We start from the raw sequence: 17,011 nt of genomic DNA on the forward strand, positions 1-17,011 counted from the left end.
CATTCTTGCCTGCTGTTCTCTCACCAAACATACCCTCTCTGTGTGTCTGTCTCTCTCTTGCTTCAGTGCTGCAGCAGCATTTCCACCACTTGCCAGTAGATGGTGCTGGCTCTTGGTCTCTTTTTTCTAAATTCCTTTGTAAAACCATTTTAATAAAGAAATAATAATAATTCGATTTCTATACCGCCCTTCCAAAAATGGCTCAGGGCGGTTTACAAAGAGAAATAACAAATAAGATGGCTCCCTGTCCCCAAAGGGCTCACAGTCTTTCTCCCTCTTACGGTGTTGAGTGGGACTCCTTGCCCCCAAATGAAGTAATTACCATACTTAGTCACTGCCCAAATTTCATATGTACAATTTAATAAATTTAGAATATTTAGAATCAGCACCAATCAAGATATGCCCTTCTTTTCTCCCCCCAATCAAGGGTGAGCAGGGACTAGCCCTGGCCCCCTAAAAGTAGTACCAGGATTTACACATGTTCTTATATGGACATTTTGGTAGCTGGTTAATGAGTGGCTGACATCCAGACTAATCTGACACCAGCAATGATTTTCTGCAGTTTCCACTTCCCAAAGCCATATCCTTAAGGGGCAGGGGCTTATCAAGGTGATAATTTTGGGTGACACAGCCAGCTGCAGAGGAAAGTGGATACTGCCCAGAATTGCCACTCATGCAGCTGAAAACTCTGGTACATCAGCATATAGTCTGGGTGTTGGCCACTATCTAAAACGATGGTAAACTCACCATAGTATACAGTGAAAAACATGAAAGTTTGAAATTGTGTAGATACTAAAGAGCTGCTCAAGAGAACAGGAGAAAAGCCAGGCTAAAAATTCAAACACTAAGTGTTGACAATCTAATCTTCTGTTTTACTTGCTCTTTTCATTCATTTGTACTATAGGACTACTCTTAGACAATGTTACTCAACCCAACAATTATTCCACTTGCAAGGATTCTGAAGGCAGTGTAATGCTTGATTGTATTTTTGTTCCAATATTCTTTAAGAGTTAAACTATTGAAACAAGTAGTTTTACATTACATGGTTTTGATTGCACTGATGAAAGAATTCAAAAACTTTATTGACCTATAACCTGATTAGAATATGCCAGATGAGAACCAATATTGTACAGAAAGTTGTACAGAATTTACATAGAAAACTTTACAGAGCTGTACCATATACATTTTTCCATCTGAAAAAATTTTCTACATCCACTGTAAGACAGAATGCGTGACAATCTTTTCTTTAACCATCAGAGCACAATTCACAGTATGAATACATTGCCAATAAATTTAAAACCATCCCCAAACCATGCCAGATTTGTTACTTGAATATATTCAACATTAAATTCTGTACATAGAGTGAAATCTACATCAAACAACAACCAAAAAAAAAGTGACAGTGGACAAAACTTAGACTTGTTTGCAGTGATTCAAGTTCCAGTCCTGAAGGATCATTGCGATGGCTTATTATATTTAAAAGCCCTATCACAGGTATATTACAAATGGTTGTCAGTTGTGATTATTTCCATCTCTCCTTTTGACAAAAGTTAGCAAGTAACTTTTGGGATACAGACAAAAAAAATCACAACTCAAACTCGAGACTAGTGCATTTGGTAAACAAACTTATGCATTTCTAGGAAATAATACAGGAAATAAAAGAATGCAGGGGAAACTGTATAGTGTTTAGAACTTTATATTACAGACCTGCATCTCTGTACATTTTTTCACAGAAGGATGATTACCTATCTCAGAGAGCCTGAGTGTGCAAAAAATAAAATAAAAAAATTCCAAAATAAGAATTTTACATAGTTGCTAGATCTGTTACCATGAGCACTATTCTTCCAATTTTCTTTACTACAAATATTTTCTCTTTCAAAATACAGCTCTCCTGAGTTGTACTTCTACAGAAGTCAGAACTTCTTTAATATGTTAGTTCTTTGGGTACATCTTATGTTCTCACCCATCATAAACATCTTTTGATCTCTCATTAGCTAGAAAAGTAAGAGGACATCACACTCCAGGCTGGCAATCAGACTGTGTTAAAACTGGCTCTATGTTCAACACAAGCCAGGAAGGGGAATGGGGACAGAGAGAACCCCCACTGAAGTACTAGAGTTTTGCAAGCCTAAATTACAGTTCTGATTTGTACTGTGAACCCGTAAATGCACACAGCCATACAAAGAAACCCTTTTAATGGACACCCAGTGCAAGTTTACTTGGTCTTTTGTTTCTTTCGCAACACTTCTACTGTTTGGCTGTTCCCACCTCTTGATCTGGTGGCTGGGATATTTGAAAGACTACCCCAATCCGCAGAAAAAACCTTCGCAAAACAGCTCGAAGCTCAGGAATCAAATCAAACTGCATTATTTCACACAAGAGAGGATAGTAGAATGATGCATGAGCTTTGAACTGTTGAAAAAACAGAAATGCATTAATTTATTTCTGAAAGGCTAAGTTCAATGTTAGAAGAACATTAATATGAAGAGATGTGGTAAATTAGTAATTATAGCAAAAATTACTGGTATTGTACTGTATCTGCAATGGATACATCACAAATGCAATTCTATCATATTTCCAAATTGAGAAAGTGCACAGCATCAAAACTGAAGCACAAGAGCTTCAAGCTAGTACCGATTCAAGTAGTTTATTCTTGCTGAATAAAAGCCCAAAGCAAACTATCAAAATCTTATTCCGAGCCAATAAATTTTGATATTCCTTTCCTGAAGGAATCTCTCTCAAGACTTGGTTTTTTACCATTTACTCTTGCACACCAGGGTGTGTGTATTCGAAGAGATCATCTCCCAATATTCTGCAGTGCAGATCTTCTTTTAAATCAAAAAATCACATTACTTAATCATGATTTCCTTATGTTCCATGATCCTCATACTATTATGATTCAGCATCTTGGAAGCGGTTAAGCAAAACTACGTGCTCTTTATTATTTGTATTTGCTTCACATCTTCACTAGCATTGCTGCTAAATCCTAGGATTACAGTGGTGGATTGATAAGTTTGTTTTTCAGACTTGGGACTCAATGTCAAAAGAGAGAATTGGGCAGGCTGCAAATCTGTCTCTCCAGTTTTGTTGCTGGATTTGTCTCAGGGAGCAGGAATGGTGGAAAGGCCCTGATTAATGCCCGAAAGGTCTCCACATTAAGATCCTTCTCACTACCATGTGTAGAATTCACGTTTAAAGTTATTTTTCATTATTTTTTAATTCAGCTCAAATAAACCGACAGAACTTACCACTACCATGCTTGTGTGATGAATCCAGGATACTTAGGCATAATGAAATTTGCATTTCCTATTTATTTTTTATTTATTTTATTTTTGCATTTATATACCGCCTTTCGTTAAAAAGATAACCTATGAGGTTCAACTAACTGGGAAACACTGCATATGTGTGATAGTAACTAGGGCCTCCATGTATCCTGAGGCCTTCAAGACATACATTAGACTCTTTCCTGCTGTTCCCACTGTCTCTAGCACAGGGCTGCGCAACTTCAGCCCTCTTGCAGATGTTGGCCTATAACTCCCATAATCACTGGCTACTGGCCACTGTGGCTGGTGACTATGGGAGTTGTACTCCAAAAACAGCTGGGGGGGCGCCTATGTTGAGCAGGCCTGCTCTATCGCATCCAATAATCAACCAGAGCAGGCAGAACAGAACTAAAATGACACCTTAAGGAAGATGTCAAAATGACACCATAAGGCATAACCCCCATTGAACAAGGTGGGGGGAAGACACATGGTCAGGGGGCCTCCCCTAGGTCACTCCCTTGTCCTCTTTCTGACCCTAGCCAGTAAACCAAGCACTTGCTGGCTGGGACCATAAGACATGCCATCCTCCTCCCCGCTCTCTTTCCCGGCTGGCCAATGAAGCACCGGCTGAGAAGTAGTGGGAAAGGGGCCACACAGCCCTTTTGGGTGCTAGCCACACCCCCTACCTATGACATTGACCCAGGAAGCATGGCCAGCACATTTGCATGGGGGAAGGTCTGTAGGCAGCTGCCAGCAAACTCTCTACGCTCCTGCATTAAGGGTGTGTTGGTGCCTAGAGTTCAGGACTTCAAACATCTGGTGTAGGGACCCAAGCCACAATTAATTAATCCAGGAGAATTTTTATATTTCGATTCCTGGATCCATCATTGGACACTTTTGCAAATTGCAGTTTTCAAGTTTTCTACGCATTCAGGATTATTACTCACCCGATTATCACTTATCTTTAGAACTTTGGTCAAGAATAAAAGTAACAGGCTAGTCCAGGCTTCCCGGTGACTTTCTGACGTCAAAGTAAGGAAGTAACTGAGAGCTTCACTACAGACACTGCAAAAACATGCCAATAGGAGAGAAAACTCAAGTGTGTGAACAATTTGCTATAGCAGGAGATTTGACTTTATTCTAGACAATACAAAAACGATAGACGGGCCCTAGATCAGAATAGCAACATGTACAGAAAGGGATCCAAGTAGCTCACCCTCAAGACAAATGCACTAAATGCAACTTCATAAGGCCAGGTGCTTTGAAAATTCCCCACAAGCCTTAACTTGGATAGCAGAGACACTTTTCAATCTTCTCCTATATTGCTCATATTCCTCAACTGTAAAAAGATCAATTGTTGTATGGTGTTTCATGCCACCTCGGATTTTTTTTTAAAAAATTGCAATATATACTCCAGTTGCAGTGGGGTCATTTTAACCTCAAACTGCACTAAATGTTAAACTCACATTGGCCAGCATTTTTTGTTCAGTGTCATTTTTGTGTGAACAAACATTTACTTATTTATTAGATTTATATACTGCCCTTCCAAAATGGCTCAGGGCGGTTCACAACATGATAAAAACAATTAAAACAAATAACAATTAAAATCAAACTATCAAAACACAATAAAACCAATAAAACAGTAAAAGCCCTGAAAATCAGGGCAACAGTTTAAAACAGTTAATCATTTAAAACTCTGGAAGGCCCGGCCAAATAGGTAGGTTTTAAGGGCTCTCTTGAAGGACAGCAATGATCTCAAATTACGAATTACTGCGGAGCATGCATTCCATAGCCCAGGAGCAGCTATAGAGAAGGCCCGCCTCTGCGTCACCACCAGACGAACTGGTGGCAACTGGAGACGGACTTCCTCAGATGACCTTAACGTGTGGTGGGGATCATGTAGAAGAAGGCGCTCTCTTAGATAACTTGGACCTAAGCCATTCAGGGCTTTAAAGGTAATAACCAGCACTTTGTATTTTGCCTGGAAACATATCAGCAGCCAGTGTAGCTGTTTCAAAACAGGCATAATATGGTCTCTCCGGATTGCTCCAGAGACCAATCTGGCTGCCGCATTCTGAACTAACTGAAGTTTCCGGAGTACGTACAAAGGCAGCCCCACGTAGAGCGCATTGCAGTAGTCAAGCCGGGAGGTTACCAGCTGATGCACCACTGTTTTGAGGTCATCCTCTCTGAGGAATGGACACAGCTGCTGAATCAGCCGAAGCTGAGAGAAAGCACTCCTGGCCATGGCCTCCACCTGAGATACCAGGGTGACGCCTGGGTCCAGGAGTACTCCCAAGCTGTGCACCTGCTCCTTCTGGGGGAGTGTAACCCCATCCAGCACAGGGAGATCTAACTCATCCCTCAGAATCTGAGCCCCCACAATGAGCACCTCCGTCTTGCTTGGATTCAGCTTCAATTTGTTCTCCCTCATCCAGCCCATTACTGCCTGTAGGCAGGAATTTGGAGAATGAGTGCCATTTCCTGAAGATGAAAAGGAGAAGTAGATTTGAGTGTCATCAGCATACTGATAACACCCAGCACCAAATCTCCTGATGACCTCACCCAGTGGTTTCATGTAGATATTAAAAAGCATTGATGACAGAATGGAGCCCTGGCGGACTCCATATAACAGCTCCCGTTTTGAGGAGCAACTGTCACCAAGCTCCACCATCTGGAATCTACCCGAGAGATAGGAGCGGAACCACTGCAAAGCAGTGCCCCCTATCCCCAACTCCCCCAGGCGATCCAGAAGGATACCATGGTCGATGGTATCGAACACCGCCGAGAGATCCAGAAGAACCAGCAGAGTCACACTCCCTCTGTCGATCCCTCGGTAAAGGTCATCCATCAGGCTGACCAAGGCTGTCTCAACCCCATAGCCAGCCCTAAAGCCAGTTTGAAATGGATCTAGATAATCAGTTTCCTCCAAGACTGCCTGGAGCTGGTCGGCCACCACTCTCTCAATCACTTTGCCCAACCAAGGGAGATTGGAGATTGGCCTGTAACTGTCTATCACTAAGGGATCTAGAGAAGGCTTCTTTAGGAGTGGTCTAATCAATCCCTCCTTCAAACAAGGGGGCACCCTCCCCTCCCTCAGTGATGCATTTATGATATTAACTAGGCCATCTCCAACAATCTCCCTGCTAGATAGAAGCAGCCAAGTCGGGCAAGGATCCAGAGAACAGTTGGTAGGCCTCACCGCCCCAAGCAGCTTGTCCACATCCTCAGGAGTCACAGATTGAAACTGATCCAATCTAATACTGCAAGAGGGATTGCTGTACACCTCCTCCATAGACCCTGCAAAAACAGTAGAGTCCAAGTCGGCCCGAATACAGGAGATCTTGTTTGCAAATAACCCATTAAAGGCATCACAGCAGAACAACCCCAGGGACTGATTTGAAGTAGAAGGAGCAGAAATCAAACTCCTCACAACCAGGGATAGCTCCACTGAGCGCAAACCTGCAGTCGCAATGCGCACAGATAAAAAGCTCTTTTTTGCCGCACGCACCTCGACCGCATAACTCTTCAAATGGGTGAAATGCTGTATCCTGTCACATTCGAACCAAGTTCTCCTCCACTTGCGCTCTAGTCGCCTCCCCAACCGCTTCAGCCCCCGCAACGCCTCAGTATACCAAGGGGCCATTTTTGCAGCAGGTCGGAAGGGATGCTTAGGAGCAATCATGTCTACTGCCCTGATGAGTTCCCTGTTCCAGGTTCCCACCACGGCATCGACAGAATCACTGGTCGCACCAACGTCAAAATCCTCCAAGGCCTTTTGAAATCTCACTGGGTCCAACAGCCTTTCTGGATGGACCATCCTAATAGGTCCACCACCCCTGCAGAGGTGGATTGCGGCTGTGAGACCAACCTTAACCAGGTAGTGGTCCGTCCATGACAATGGGGAAACCACTGGATCCCCCACCCTGATGGATCCCCCAGTTCACTGGATCCCTCATCCCCCGGAACACCTGCTGATCCAAACAAAAGACCAAATCGAGTATGTGGCCAGCAATGTGAGTTGGTTCAGAAACTAACTGGGATAGGCCCATAGTTGTCATGGCCGCTATGAACTCCTGAGCTGCACCAGACAAGCCAGTCCCAAAGTGGATATTGAAGTCCCCCAGCACTAAAAGTCTAGGAGACTCCAACACCAACTCCGCGACCAGCTCCATCAGCTCAGTTAGGGAGTCGGTTGGGCAGCGGGGTGAACGGTTCACCAGCAGAATCCCCAATCTCTCCCTAGTTCCCAGCCGCAAAAATACGCACTCAATATAAGTCAGCTGCCTCACAGGGGCCCTGGTAAGGGAAATGGTATTCTTACGGACCACAGCCACCTCCCCCACCCACATCCTCTAGCCTGCTCCACAACAGAATAACCTGGAGGGAGAAGCTGAGCCCACACAGGACCACTCGCCTCCCCCAACCAGGTCTCAGTTATACATGCCAGGTCAGCTCTCTCATCCATGATCAAATCGTAGACAATTTCGGTCTTATTCTGAACTGACCTGGCATTTCAGAGGAGCAAGGCCAGACTCTGTGGGTCGTTGGGGCTGCTCCCGAGGCCTGAGAGTTGACAGCGCAGTTGGAAGTGGAAACAGTCACTAAGTTACTAATTTCCCTTCCCCTGTAACGGCCAGCTGCTCTGCCTGCGCCAATTCTTCTATTTCCCACCACAACAGTAATACACTCCCAGCACTATCCCCCTCAAGAGAGCCCAAACACATATTTGATAAAGGCCTGGCACAACCCAACCCCCCAGTCCCACCCTCAAAGGCCCAGCCCCAAAGGCTGGCCCCCTTTGGCGGCTGGCTTCAGCGGCCGCCTACAGGTGGCCCAATGGGTATGCCTTTGGCGAGCCTCTCTGCTTTTGAGCCAACAAGCCCTGAGAGCCACACCTCTCGCATGTAGCTCCCAGAACAAGGCTCCAGGTGGATATCCTTAATGGTCTGGGGGCTGGCAACCAGCCAGCTAGAACTTGGCAGCAGACAAGCAGGTTGCTCCCCGTCTGGGCTGGAAGCACCATAGGAGGCAGAGGGACCAGTTGGTAAGTCCCTGCAGGCAGATGGAATAGCCTTGCAGCTCCTTGTCCCCTCCCAGACATATCAATATTAAGACACTTTTGCTGTTCTATTCCTATACTGCCAAAGGGGAATATTTAATAAAGGGTTGTGGTGGTTGAGTTCTTTGCAGTTGGTGTCATGCTCAAGACAACCCCTCAAGTTTCTTATTTCTGTGAGTTACTTTGGGGTACATTCAACCCCCCCACTGAATTAGTAAAGTACACTTTCTATTTGGGTATTTTAAAGATGGCTTTAATTTAGCCGCTAAGTACATGCAGAACTCCTTGGCTCATGGCACAGTCCTTTTCTGGATGGATTCAACACACCCAACATGCAGCCAGGGGTCATATGGAACAGCTGTAGTTGAGTTATTTGCTGATACATAAGACCATATAATCCCATCTGAAAAGGAACACTGGCACTGTAAAATGAAGGGGAGATGTGCAGAGAAGCCATGGCTGAGTAGTGGGAAGGAAAAGATAAGATGACTGTTCAGAGCCACTAAACAAACCAGGGAAATTACAATAGCTCCTAATCAACAACGATATAGTATGCAACATTAGAAGAATGGTTGATCACTGAAATGACATATATAAAAATAATCAGAAAACGAACTTGTAAGTTCATGTACCAATAAGCACACTCCCAATATGATGCAAATAGTATTAAACAAGGAAGTGTTAATATGCAGAGGGATATGCTGCACCTAGACAGAAATGAGTTCAAGTTAACAGGAAAGCACAGCTCACTTTATTGGATAAAAGTACGCTTGCTAGGAATTAAAACATGTTTTCATATTGTGTTTCCCTTTTAAAGTAAAACACTGTGTGTGTTCACATATAACATTCAATAGCATGCTGGTGTTGTTGCTTAGCATAGTTTTAAAGCAGACTGGCATAGCCAGTGGAAGGGTCCTTACTTTAACAGCCGCCGCTGCACTTCCTCCCAAGCATCTTTGCGGCTGTCATCCATGTACATGCGGAACAGAATACGCAACCCACAGGCAAGACTACTGGTTTCCTGTTTCAACAAATTGGGCTTAGATTTTCCTTTAAAACCTGAAAAACAACATTGCCATTGAGATTTTACTGGATTTTTACTAGGGATGTGCAGTAATTAATTTTTTAAAATTTGATTTGTGCCCAAATCAAATCACTCCTGATTTGTTTTGTGTCCAAATCTGTCCCCCCGAATTAACCCAGATTCAATTTGGATTTGATTTGGATTCAGATCACTTATAAAGGTCCTAGGGGATACCACATTTGGCTGGTGAGTAGGTCCCCATGGGTGCCACCTACCACCCAAATTTCAAGGCAGTGGGGCACTTGGTTGATTTTTAATGTTTTTTTAAAGTTTTTACTCATTTTAAAAATATTTTTGCCATAGGAAATAATGGAGATTCAAAGTCGCCCTATCGTAACCCTAACATGGACCCCCAACTTTCTTTTTTTTAAAGCTGTGCTCCAGCCCTTGTAGAAGTGGAGTTATGGAGCAAAATGTGCGGCCACTATTTTTCAAGTGTTTGGATTCTTTACTGTATAATAACTTTTCCTCAAAATGAATTCCTATGAGGATTCATTATATACCTTTATTTATTTCTTCTGTTCATTTTGACTGTCATTGGTCAGTGCCAACTGTCAACTACAACCCCCCCCCCAATACACACACTGGGGTACTCCGTTTATTTTTTAGGAATTTTTGAAGTGTTTAGATTCTTTGGTGTCTTCATTATATACCTTCATTTCTTCTGTTCATTTTGATCCCACTGCTTTGTGGGGGGTAGGATTAGTGGCATCCCATGTACCAACTAACCCACAAGCCACTGGGTACTCAGTTTATTTTTTAGGAATTTTTGAGGTGTTTAGACTCTTTGGTGTGTAATTAATCCTCATAGGGATTCATTTTAAGGAAAGGTTATTAGACACCAACAAAGAGTCTAAACACTTTTTTAAAAATTCTAGAATATAAACAGGGTAGTAACCCTCTACCTTGTGGGTGGGAGGTGGTGTAGTTGGCACATGGCAGTTGACACCATCCAAAGAGAGTCCAAATGAATAGAAGAAATGAAAGTGTGTAATGAATCCTCATAGGGATTCATTGAAGAAAGTTTATACACCAAATAATCCAAACACTTAAAAAAATAGTGACTACAAACTTTGCTCCATAACTCCAGTTGTAAAAGAGCTAGAGCTTAGCTTTTTCTTTTTCTTTTTAAATGAAGGCTGGGAATCTGGGGGAATTAATAGGAAGAATCTGAATCTTGAATCGATTTGAATCGAATATGGCGTGATTCGATTTGGATCCAAATCTAGCCAATGGACCATAGGGGCGATTTGTTCTGTCTCCAAAACACCCGTATCAGCTAGATGCGGGTACAAATCTTTTTTGTACCCAAATAGATTTGCACATCCCCAATTTTTACCAGCCTGCCTTGGAATAATGCATGTGTGCTGGGGGTGGGGAAAGGGGATGCAAAAGCAAAAAATGATTGTAGGATATTTATGGCATCCATATTCTTTGCTCAGGATGCCTCTACTACTTTAAAAGATTTGAAGTGAACAGGATTCTATTACTATCCTGTGTTTTTAAAACCTTGAACCATTTGGTCACAGTCAACAACAGTATACCAAGTTAGGAGACTAATGGCTAATTCAGAATCAGTGTTCCTTCATAAAATTCAAGGGAAGTGAATCTTTGCCCAGTTTGTATTCAAAGGCATCTGTTAAGAGGAAGCTTTGTTTTGCTACCAGCACACCCACTGCTATGGCCAATGCAATATTCGAAGTCCTTTATACATACATGTAACCTACCTGCTTTCCACAAAGCAGTTCTTTGTTCATTGTTTGAATTGAAAGCTTTAGCAAATTTGTGAGATTCCAACAAACAATCCAACAGCTTGAAGAGCTGCTGTGATGTTAAAAAGCAATACATTCCTTGATCTTGCGTATCAACATGAACATTAAAGTCTACGGCATCCCGCTAAAGACAAAAAACAAACAAGGGATTAACATTCATTATAGCTATCCATTTTGATCATCAGAATGCAACAGTATAGTAACTACAGGATTCAAACTAGGGTTCTGCAGCCCTGGAAAGATAAGAATCTGATTGGATCCAATTCCAATTGAGTACATTGGTTTGCCAATGCGCTGGAGAGTGTCCACATCAAATCACTCTGATAGCAGCACGGTGTGCGATTGGTTCCACTTGGTGTATCACAGAGCCTTACCTGGCAGCAACACAGTGGGCTCTTCAACTATCTTGTAGCATAAAGAAGTTTGCCTAGATAGGCAAAATAGCAGGATTTTAAAACTCCACTTTCCAGAGGCCACATACAGATACATAAATAGACGGCACCTGACTCTGATGACGCTTCACTACGTTAACAGCACACTCTTTTCAAACTGCTGGAGGAGTTGCCAGGACTGTGGGGCTCTTATACATTTATGGTGGGGAGTGCCCAGAAGTTAGAAAGAAAAATAGGTTGCTTAGCTGTAACTGGTGATCTTCCTGGTGACCCATATTCACTCACAACTTAGGTATTGCACCTCTGCAGTAACCCTGCAGAATAAGCTCCATGAGGAGTTCTTTGGCTCTGCTGAATCACGTATATGGTGCGACCATTATTTTGGGCAGGAAAGCACCTTTCTCCTTAGTTCCTGATCAGCCGCTGGAATGAGTGAAGAATATTACTGATGGAGTCAGGCAAGTCATTACTACTATGGAAGTTTCCTAGCAGCAGCGTAGGCTGGGAGGGTGTTGTGAGTGAACATGGATCATCAGAAAGACCACCTGTTACAGGTAAGCAATGATCTTTGAGGTGATCCATGTTCCCACAACTTGGGTGATTAGCGAGCTCACCAAGATGGTGGTGGGTGCTAGGATACGTTTAGAGCACCTTCTTTTGCACCGCCCAACTAAAGTTGGCCTCCGCCACTGAGCGGATGTCCATAGCATAGTGTTCAACAAAGGGCAGGTCTTTTGACCACATGACTGCCTTACAGATGTCTTTCATGCTGATGCCCGACATATGGACTGCTGATGCGGCCATGGCTGTAGAAGAATGTGCCTTGATCCTAGAGGGAGGCTTCACCCCGTGCTGGTTGTAGCACATGAGTGCCGTTGAGCTCTACGAGCCAGTGGGACAATCTCTATCTTGAAATATGTTGCCTCTTATTCTGTCCTTTATAGGAAACAGTTTGTTGATTTGTCTAAATAGTTTTGTCCGAATCAATTAGGGGGTCTGCAAATTGATCTCGAATCAAATCACAGATCTTGATTCATGCACACCTGTAGAAAAGGGCTTCACAATATCAGGATAGTTAGGTAGAGTTTGGCAGATTGCTCAATCTGCAAAACCTATTCAAAGAAAAGTAGTTAATGGTCTGGTAAAACAAGACCCATTCATGGTAACCTGTTATTGAATAAAGGATGCAAATGGGGTATCCAGTAATTGTTACCCCACTATTGATCAGATAAGCCTATGGAAGGATATTTTCTCACAACTGAGATATAAGCGAAACCATTCTATTTCCCACTTTTAAAAATCAGGATTACCTGTCAGAAAGGCATGTATAAACTCGTTACCTCTCTTGTTAAAGACTCTTTGTGTACTGGCTTTTGCTTATTTGGATTATTAGTTTGGTCTATGTTTTTGTGGTGGTTGTTTGCTATTGAGTCACTAATAAGCAACTCACAAGAGTAGAAAATACATTTCTTTTTAGCTCTGTATAAGAAAATCAATAAAAAATAATACTCTTTTTAACACATACTACTTTCCTTCCTGGCAGTTGCCACATAAAACTCCAAACATCATTATGTTTCTCATTTTTCCCATCAAGGCAGCAATGTTTTTAAGTTGCAAGAAAGGAGAGTCCAATGAGCTGCCACCAGGTAAGGCCTCGACTCCCCCACTGATCCAATATGATCCTTATAGCCAATGGGATTGGGCCTTACTAGACAATTTTCAGTTGGACCCAGTCCAATGAAAAGTTGCCCTGTAGGGTCTGCATCTAATCAGGTCTGATTATTGGTCCTGATTAGATGCAAAGATCTATAAAACTCTTTAAGAGGCGTATCATTCTGCTATATTTTCCTCAGAAGCCTGTTAGCCTGAACTATGCTCACTACTTGATGTCCAACCACACAGTTTGCTACATCTCCAAGGCCGAGAAAGGTTACCATTCACATGCACTCATAGCCACAGCAGCAGCTGCGGCTGTAATGCAATCCCAGGTGGCCACGTGTAACACAACTGTATGGGTGTGACAGATTATGTGGGCCATTCTTGTGATTCAGCACCAGCAAAGAAAAATAGCTCTCATGCAGAGGTGTGTGAAGTTCTAAATGGCAAGTCAGGAAATTCTTATCAAAGCATATATATGCTGGTAAAAAGTGTTATCTTTGCGTACTGTGAGGATGAACTAGAAGCATTTCAAAAGTTACAGCAGAAGCAGGACAAGAAAAGCATAACTCACTTCTGCTTTTCCTGTTTCTATAAAAAACTTGAACTGGTTCTCAGAATAAGAGATTTTCTATTTTCTTGCTTGTCATCCTTAAGATTCCTCCCCTAATAGTAGACAGTCTTTCTTATAGAGCATGGAACATGAGAATGAAAGTACTTCTCCAAATACAGTACCAGCCATCTGACCTGTGCTGCAGCTAGATTCTCTGCATCTTCCTTTTTGCTGGTTGCTGGGAAAAACACAATGTTGTCGATTGTTTGAATGAGTTCCAGTTGCACGACACATTTGATCAACAGAGCACCAAACAGTTTCTGATCTGGGAATTCTTAAAAAAAGAAGAATACAATATACTAATTTATTTACTGGAACAACTGTACATCTCTAACAACATTTTGAAGTATTCTGTTACAACTCTCAAGATACTTATACTGGATATGTATCAGTGCAATAGCTAAAGACACATTACTATATCCTGTTCTACCTCTTAAGTACGATAGCCAGACTTGCCACTAAACTAAGTTTAGGATATATCTACTGGATATGTCTACTAAATTTCAATTAATAAATGAATTTCAAAATGGATTCCCAACACTATACATAAAGCATGAGGTATAAAGTACAGGTGTTTAAAAATGCATAGCTATGTTATGGGCAACCACAGCCTGGATGGCTTTAAAAAGGGCTTAGATATTCATGGAGGACAAGTCTATCAATGGCGACTGATCTGAGGGCTATGGGCCACCTCCAGCCTCAGAGGCACGATGCCTCTCAACACCAGTTGCAGGGGGGCAACAGCAGGAGAGAGGGCATGCCTTCAGCTCTTTCCTGTGGGCTTCTTCTTTCCTGTGGGCTTCTGGTGGGCATCCTGTGGGAAACAGGATGATGGACTAGCTGGGCCTTGGGCCTGACCCAGCAGGGCTGCTCTCATGTAGTGAAAAATATTCGGCCATTATTCTTTATGCATTACTATTCTTATTTAAATTATCCCGGTCCAGATCTAAAAGGCTGTCCAGGGCAGCGTGTGGGTTTGCAGCAGCATCTAAAAAATGTCACTTCTAAAGCTTGAACAAATTCTGGAAGTAGCCTCTAACACAGCACGGGAACTACAGGTCAGAAGAACACAAAAACAGGAAGTCCTGCTACACATACAGAAGCATTTGTTATGCACCATAGGGATGTGCACGGAACCGGCGGGGGGCAGCTCAAACATGGAGAGGGGATACCTTTAAGAGCGGGGTGTGTGCGTGTGTGCTTTTACCCTTCCAGCTGCGTTTCCCCCATCGGTGCTGCACTTTCAAAAGGTCCGGCGGGGTGGCCGCCTCATTGCCTTGTCAGACCAGAAGTGACCAGCACATGCATCTCACACGCAAGCCTGGCGTGTACGTGCACGTGCCCAAAGTGCATGCATGCTGGGTAGTTCTGGTTATTTCCAATCCGATGAGGAAATGGGGGGGGGGGAGCAGAGAGGTACACTGCCGCCCTGCCGGACCCTTTTAAAGTGCAGTGCCAGCGGCGGAAACACGGCGGGAGGGGTAAGAGCACCCTCACCCGCCCTTAAAAAGGTATCCCCACCCTGTCTTCAAACTGGCCAAACTGCTGGTCTTTTGAACCTGTTAGGAGGCCTGTAAAAGGGCCTCTGAACAGGTTCGTGCACATTCCCAATACACCAGCAAGGCTCTTTGGAACCCAGCTTGTGCATCTGTTCATATGTTCCTATGTTGTTAAACATCTCTCCTTAAGGAACAACCTTTTCTTCCTTAAGGAAACACTCACTTGCTGTAGGTTTGTTTTTGCTGACCTCCTCACTTGCTGGTGGCCCTACAATGGGCTGAAACGGACGTCTGTCTGAAGATCTTGGCTGCACAGAGTCATGGATATCTACAGATTTTTGTGATATTGTATCCTGAAAAACAGAAAAGACAACAGCATCCCTTCACTCAAGTACATTTCTTAGGAGCTCTCTCATAACCCTGCACAGAAGTACATTGTTGTAAATCTGAATTTTAATTACCACCTGAAAATATTAATTACATATTTGTATTAATACAAATATTTTAATACACATTAAAACTAATAAAACAAAAATTAATACACATTTTATACTGCCTAAATCAACTATCTCTAGGCAGTTCACAATCTTAAAATCAGCAATTTTGTTAACAATTAAGTAGTATTACCAATTACGAAAAACAATTAAATAGAATTATCAAAGGCCGGATGAAAAAGATGCATTTTAAGGCCTTCTTGAATATCAATATTTTTATGTATTCTGAAAGAATGCATAGAAAATTGACTAAGATTCATTTACATTCTAACCTGTGCTAAGAACAGAACAGGATTGTGTAATCGTACCATTTAAAAATAAAGATCACTACTTGTACTGCAGCTACTTTAGAGGTGCACATGCTAGGAAATGTAAAAACAACAACACTAGATTTACAATGGACGATCATTCTCTTCAGCAGATGGAGATTATTCAGGAGTGGATTACTCCTCTTACTTGTTTAAGACGTAAACTCCTAGGCAAACTACTTTTGGATATATTTCCAAACCTGTGCAACAGCAGCAAGTCACCTTTTGGGCAAGTCTGCATAAATCCTGCCCACTGAAGAGATGAAAACTTCATAGTAAATCTAACATTCTTGCTCCTCCAGAGGTGGAAGTTATTTCAAAATTGTGATGTATAACAGCAGTATGAACCATCACATGTGGGATACCTTGCTGAGATGTTCTACTGAGGAACTAATTGTTGGAGCACTTTTATTACACAGAGATGTTATCAGACATGCACCATGGGCTGGGGTTCAGATTCTGGTTTTGTATGGAAGTGTGGCTTAGTATAAGGCAGGATCACTCAATTCAGACCTAACAAGCAATCCTGGCTTGTTCCTAGCCAAAATCAAATTCTTCTGACTTTTGTACATGAAAGGGAAGGAGGTGAGCATGTACTCCAGAGGCTCAGAGATGTTGTGTCAAGCCAATTTAATCCTGGCTCCACATTTCCACTGTTTGAGCTGGCTCAGTTGTAATGATATTTGTTAAACAGCATATTTCTGATGGCATCTCTATGTCATGTCAGTAAGATACTTTTAAATATAATATTTGAGGGTATGTTTTGAGTACTTTTTATTACAACTAAAACAAAAGGTATACTGCTTCTAAAGAAGAACTGAGTTTAATTGATATAGGTTTTATCTTTTCTAGGAGTAAGGCCCTTAAA

At 42.5% G+C, this 17,011-nt stretch overlaps 1 protein-coding gene across 2 annotated transcripts in view; it reads right to left on the minus strand.

Moving 5' to 3' along the window:
• Positions 1–1,063: 1,063 nt before the first annotated feature.
• The window catches only part of ARFGEF1 (ADP ribosylation factor guanine nucleotide exchange factor 1), a 125,687-nt gene continuing 109,739 nt past the window's right edge, over positions 1,064–17,011 (minus strand). For both annotated transcript variants that reach the window (XM_053249255.1, XM_053249256.1), the window contains exons 34-39: positions 15,565–15,694; positions 13,977–14,116; positions 11,137–11,305; positions 9,246–9,384; positions 4,211–4,328; positions 1,064–2,412 (exon numbers count right to left, since the gene is read on the minus strand). In XM_053249255.1, the coding sequence (XP_053105230.1) occupies positions 2,248–2,412; positions 4,211–4,328; positions 9,246–9,384; positions 11,137–11,305; positions 13,977–14,116; positions 15,565–15,694 (861 nt within the window). In that variant the 3' untranslated portion in view covers positions 1,064–2,247. The remainder of the gene's footprint in view (positions 2,413–4,210; positions 4,329–9,245; positions 9,385–11,136; positions 11,306–13,976; positions 14,117–15,564; positions 15,695–17,011) is intronic.

Source organism: Hemicordylus capensis, chromosome 4 (genome assembly GCF_027244095.1).
Source record: "Hemicordylus capensis ecotype Gifberg chromosome 4, rHemCap1.1.pri, whole genome shotgun sequence".
Lineage (NCBI taxonomy): Eukaryota > Metazoa > Chordata > Lepidosauria > Squamata > Cordylidae > Hemicordylus > Hemicordylus capensis.